We start from the raw sequence: 4336 nt of genomic DNA, 5'->3' as shown, positions 1-4336 counted from the left end.
ATTAATAAAATAAAAAGCATCAATATAAGAGATTGTGGTTTAGCTCTCTCTCTCTCTCTCTCTCTCTCTCTCTCTCTCTCTCTCTCTCTCGCTCTCTCTCTCTCTCTCTCTCTCTCTCTCTCTCTCTCTCTCTGGTGTGCAAGTTCTTTCTAAACTGTACTCAAGAGCTTAGAAACCAGAGTGCTTCTGCCGAAGAGACCCTGGTTCCTCCTGCAGACTGCTACCGAAAACAGCATTCTCTCTCCACTGATGAGAATCCAGTTAAGTATATACATATATTTGCGTTCTATCCATCACTTTATTGCTGTTGCCAGCCAGCCAGATCCATGTGGTGAGCCTTGGAGCGTACAGAAACACAACTTCCCACGTAGCCAGAAATACATCTATCAACTGGCACTAAAACATGTTTAGAAAGACACTGCACTCCCCAAGGGAGTATCTCAATGACATCATCAACAATGTTTTTCTAGAAATATGTATGTGATTGTGGGAGTGTAAGTGTGGGGGTGCATCTATGTGCTAGAATGAAACCATAAGCTATTTAATAGTCTCTAGAATATGAATATGGTTGAGAGTTTCATTATGGTCTGAGTCATGTCAGGAGTCTGAAAATGATAGCTCATCAGAGATGATTTCATAATTCTGACCTGCCCCCTGCTAGTGTCATATGAGTGTCACGAACACTGCAGCCCTCCAAACCAGCCCCCTGTAGTCCTCCTAACAAGGCCCAGTCTTCCTAACCAGCCCCCGGCAGTCCTCCTAACAAGGCCCAGTCCTCCTAACCAGCCCCCTGCAGCCCTTCGAACCTGCCTCCTGCAACCCTCCTAACCGGCCTCCTGCAGCCCTCCGAACCTGCCCCCTGCATCCCTCCTATCCGGCCTCCTGTAGTCCTCCGAACCAGCCTTCTGCAACCCTCCTACCCAACCTGTAATTTAGCACATCGAAGAGCTACCCAGCAGGAGACGTTGATAAAGATAATCAGTCATGAATCAGGAGATGCTGTAATCAGAGAGAGTCAAAGCCACAGCCTGAACCGGTCCAGGACACAGTGGCGCCAGCTTAGGAGGACATCCTAAATAAAATAAAAACTCATGATCCAATGAATGTGGGGTTCTACAGGGGTGACGCAAGGAAAGAAAACCCTCATAAAATACATACTAAAAATATATGTTGAGGTCAAGCAAATGTGACAGTCACCCTCTGTCCACTAATACGATCTCTAAAACCCCTCCCACTGCCCTTCTGGGTGTTCTCTCTATTTCCTATTAGTTCTTTGAAAGGGTCAAAGGTTGAATAAGCATGGTGTATGTAGAGGAGGACTTCCTGTTAAGAGCTATTGCTTTTCCCTTTAAAAACAACTCTTACATTGTTTCATTGCTAAACTCTGATGTAAAATATGATTTATTTTTTCTCTCCAAAAACACGTCTTTAAGCTTCAGGGAAATGTGGCTTAGTGTCAAAGCGCTCTATTCTGAGTCTCTGGTGCCACAGTGCAGGTATTGGCTGGCAATTCTAGATGTGGTATTCAGGAGTCTGGGATTTTAATAACGCCACGTTAACAACAGGGACCAAAACACACATACTCCAAGTTGTATCCTGAACTCTCAACTTTTTTAAGGTGTAAACAAGCCACTGTAACCGGACACTGTTGTTGTGAAACACATATGGCCCTAAATTCCTTTAATTTCCAGAAAAGTACCCTGCTTTTATCCTGAAAATGCTGTAATGTTCAAATTAGTATTGTGTGTAGTTTTGGGGGGGGGGGTTATTTGTTCAACAACTCCTTTGTGACAGGTGTCCAAGTCAAATATGAGTCTGTATGAGTGTGTGTCCATCACCTGTACACAAATAATGTGTTTGTACTGATGTATGCACGAATAGCGACACAGTCCTTTCCTGTGTATTTGTGAGTGTCTGTAGTAGCCATGTCAGTGTGTGTCTCTGTGCATGTGTGTGTGTCACACAGTCTCTCTGAGGCAGAGGGCCTCCACGGCGTTGCTGGGCCCCTGGGCCACACCCCCGATGAGGAACAGCATGTTGGGGGTCTGCAGGGGGGCACAGCAGCAGCGGGGGCTGGGCATCGGGGCAGCATACTCCCAACGTCGCTTCACAAGGTTGTAGCTCTCCACTGACGACAGGGGTGACGGCTGGTTTCCTGGACACACACATACGCACAACATTTACTAAATTGTTTTCCCCCAGATGTATCTTCCCTGAAAAAAAGAGCTACAGTGCATTCGGAAAGTATTCAGACCCCTTGACTTTTTACACATTTTGTTATGTTACAGCCTTATTCTAAAATGTATTTAATTGTTATTTTTCCTCCTCAATCTACCCACAATACCCCATAATGACAAAGCAAACAGGTTTTTATAAATTTTTGCAAATGTATAAAAAAAAAACATGGAAATAACACATTTACATAAGTATTCAGACCCTTTACTCAGAACTTTGTTGAAGCACTTTGGCAGCGATTACAGCCTCGAGTCTTCTTGGGTATGACGCTACAAGCTTGGAACACCTGTATTTGGGGAGTTTTCCCATTCTTCTCGATAGATCCTCTCAAGCTCTGTCAGGTTGGATGGGAAACGTCGCTGCACAGCTATTTTCAGGCCTCTCCAGAGATGTTCGATCGGGTTCAAGTCCGGGCTCTGGCTGGGCAACTCCTGCCCAGGAGTTGCGATGTCTTGGCTGTGTGCTTAGGGTCGTTGTCCTGTTGGAAGGTGAACCTCCGCCCCAGTCTGAGAAGTCCTGAGTGTTCTGGAGCAGGTTTTCGCTTAGCATTCAGGCCAAAGAGTTAAATTTTGTTTTCATCAGACCAGAGAATCTTGTTTCTCTGGTCTGAGAGTCCTTTAGGTGCCTTTTGGCAAACTCCATGCGGGCTGTCATGTGCCTTTTACTGAGGAGTGGCTTCCGCCTGTTTGGTTGAGTGCTGCAGGGTTTGTTGTCCTTCTGGAAGGTTCTCCCATCTCCACAGAGGAACTTTTGAGCTCTGACAGAGTGACCATTGGGTTCTTGGTCACCTCCCTGACCAAGGCCCTTCTCCCCCGATTTGTCCGAATGCACCTGAGGAGGCACCTGAGCTCAATTTCGAGTCTCATAGCAAAGGGTCTGAATACTTATGTAAATAAGTACATTTTTGTTTTTACATTTTAATCAATTTGCAAAGATTTCTAAAAACCTGTTTTCACTTTGTCATTATGGGGTATTGTGTGTAGATTGATGAGGAACATTTTTTATTTAATCCATTTTAGAATAAGGCTGTAACGTAACAAAATGTGGAAAAAGTCAAGCGGTCTGAATACTTTCCCGAATGCACTGTAATCTCTCCTTAACATGAAAATGTGACATATATGATTATACAGTTGAGCTAACATTGAAGAGAGAGGGGTAGAACACAGGTGTGTTAATCACAGCCGGGCGTGAGAGAGGGGCAGAAAAGGGCAGGTGTGTAGGGAGCCCCTAACAGCTACATCATTACTGTGGCTGGTTCTGACAGCTTCTCCATCACTCTGACTGGTCTGTTAGTCAGTCACACATGACTAAACTAAAAAAATTACACTACCTTCGGCGATGTGGAAACACAGTCAATCAGTTTCAGTCTGTCACACATGAGCACACACACAAAAACACTTCCCGGAATTACACACTAAAACTGAAAACATATACTGTAACGATAGGCATGTAAGTGGTATTGTAAATAAAGGCAAGGTTAAATACTCAATGATAAGACAGGCATTTGTCTAATACTAGGGATCCAGGGGAAAGCTGTCTTAAGCAGGGGAGCTGTCAGTCTGTCTGTCTGGGGTAGTCATGTGATCTACCTCTCAGTCGCAGAGCAACAGGTGGAATAATGCAGTATGTTGCATCCATCCAGATGGCTGGGGGAGTACTGTTTACTGTACTCAGTAAGAAACACCTAGAAATCTACTGGGTAAAAGAACATTTAAACTTGAACTTAACTAAAAGCTCTAAAATTCACACATTCTGTACTCCCCCTCTACCACACACATTGATTTATCTCATACCCAAGGGCGGACTGGCCATCTGGAATTTCAGGCAAATGCCAGATGGTCTAGTCCATTTTTGTCTAACTTGGGTTTCTTGCGCAAAACGTATCATTATCTGGATAATAATGGGGGCCTCAAGAAAACAAAATGGGCCGGTGTGTTATAAATACCAGGGCCGATATCTGGTCCCAGTCCGCCCCTCCTAATATCTTTCAGAGGGTCAGTCAAAGTCAGTTTTCTCTCCTTTAGCCTCAGGATCCCTGTCATTAGACATTAGCAGCCGCTGCTAAGTTGTTCTGGTTTCCATGGAGACCCTCACTGAGCTG

The 4336-nt window shown here is 44.7% G+C and overlaps 1 protein-coding gene across 1 annotated transcript in view; it reads right to left on the bottom strand.

Annotated features, from left to right (window-relative positions):
* Nucleotides 1–1958: 1958 nt before the first annotated feature.
* The window catches only part of LOC111976833 (kelch domain-containing protein 8B), a 57841-nt gene continuing 55463 nt past the window's right edge, over nt 1959–4336 (bottom strand). The window contains exon 3 of the mRNA XM_024005987.2: nt 1959–2155. Coding sequence (XP_023861755.1) covers nt 1959–2155 — 197 coding nt within the window. The remainder of the gene's footprint in view (nt 2156–4336) is intronic.

Source organism: Salvelinus sp. IW2-2015, linkage group LG17, assembly GCF_002910315.2.
Source record: "Salvelinus sp. IW2-2015 linkage group LG17, ASM291031v2, whole genome shotgun sequence".
In the NCBI taxonomy this organism is placed as follows: Eukaryota; Metazoa; Chordata; class Actinopteri; order Salmoniformes; family Salmonidae; genus Salvelinus; species Salvelinus sp. IW2-2015.
The sequence above is the reverse complement of the archived record's forward strand: the minus strand, read 5'-3'. Positions and strand labels throughout refer to the sequence as shown.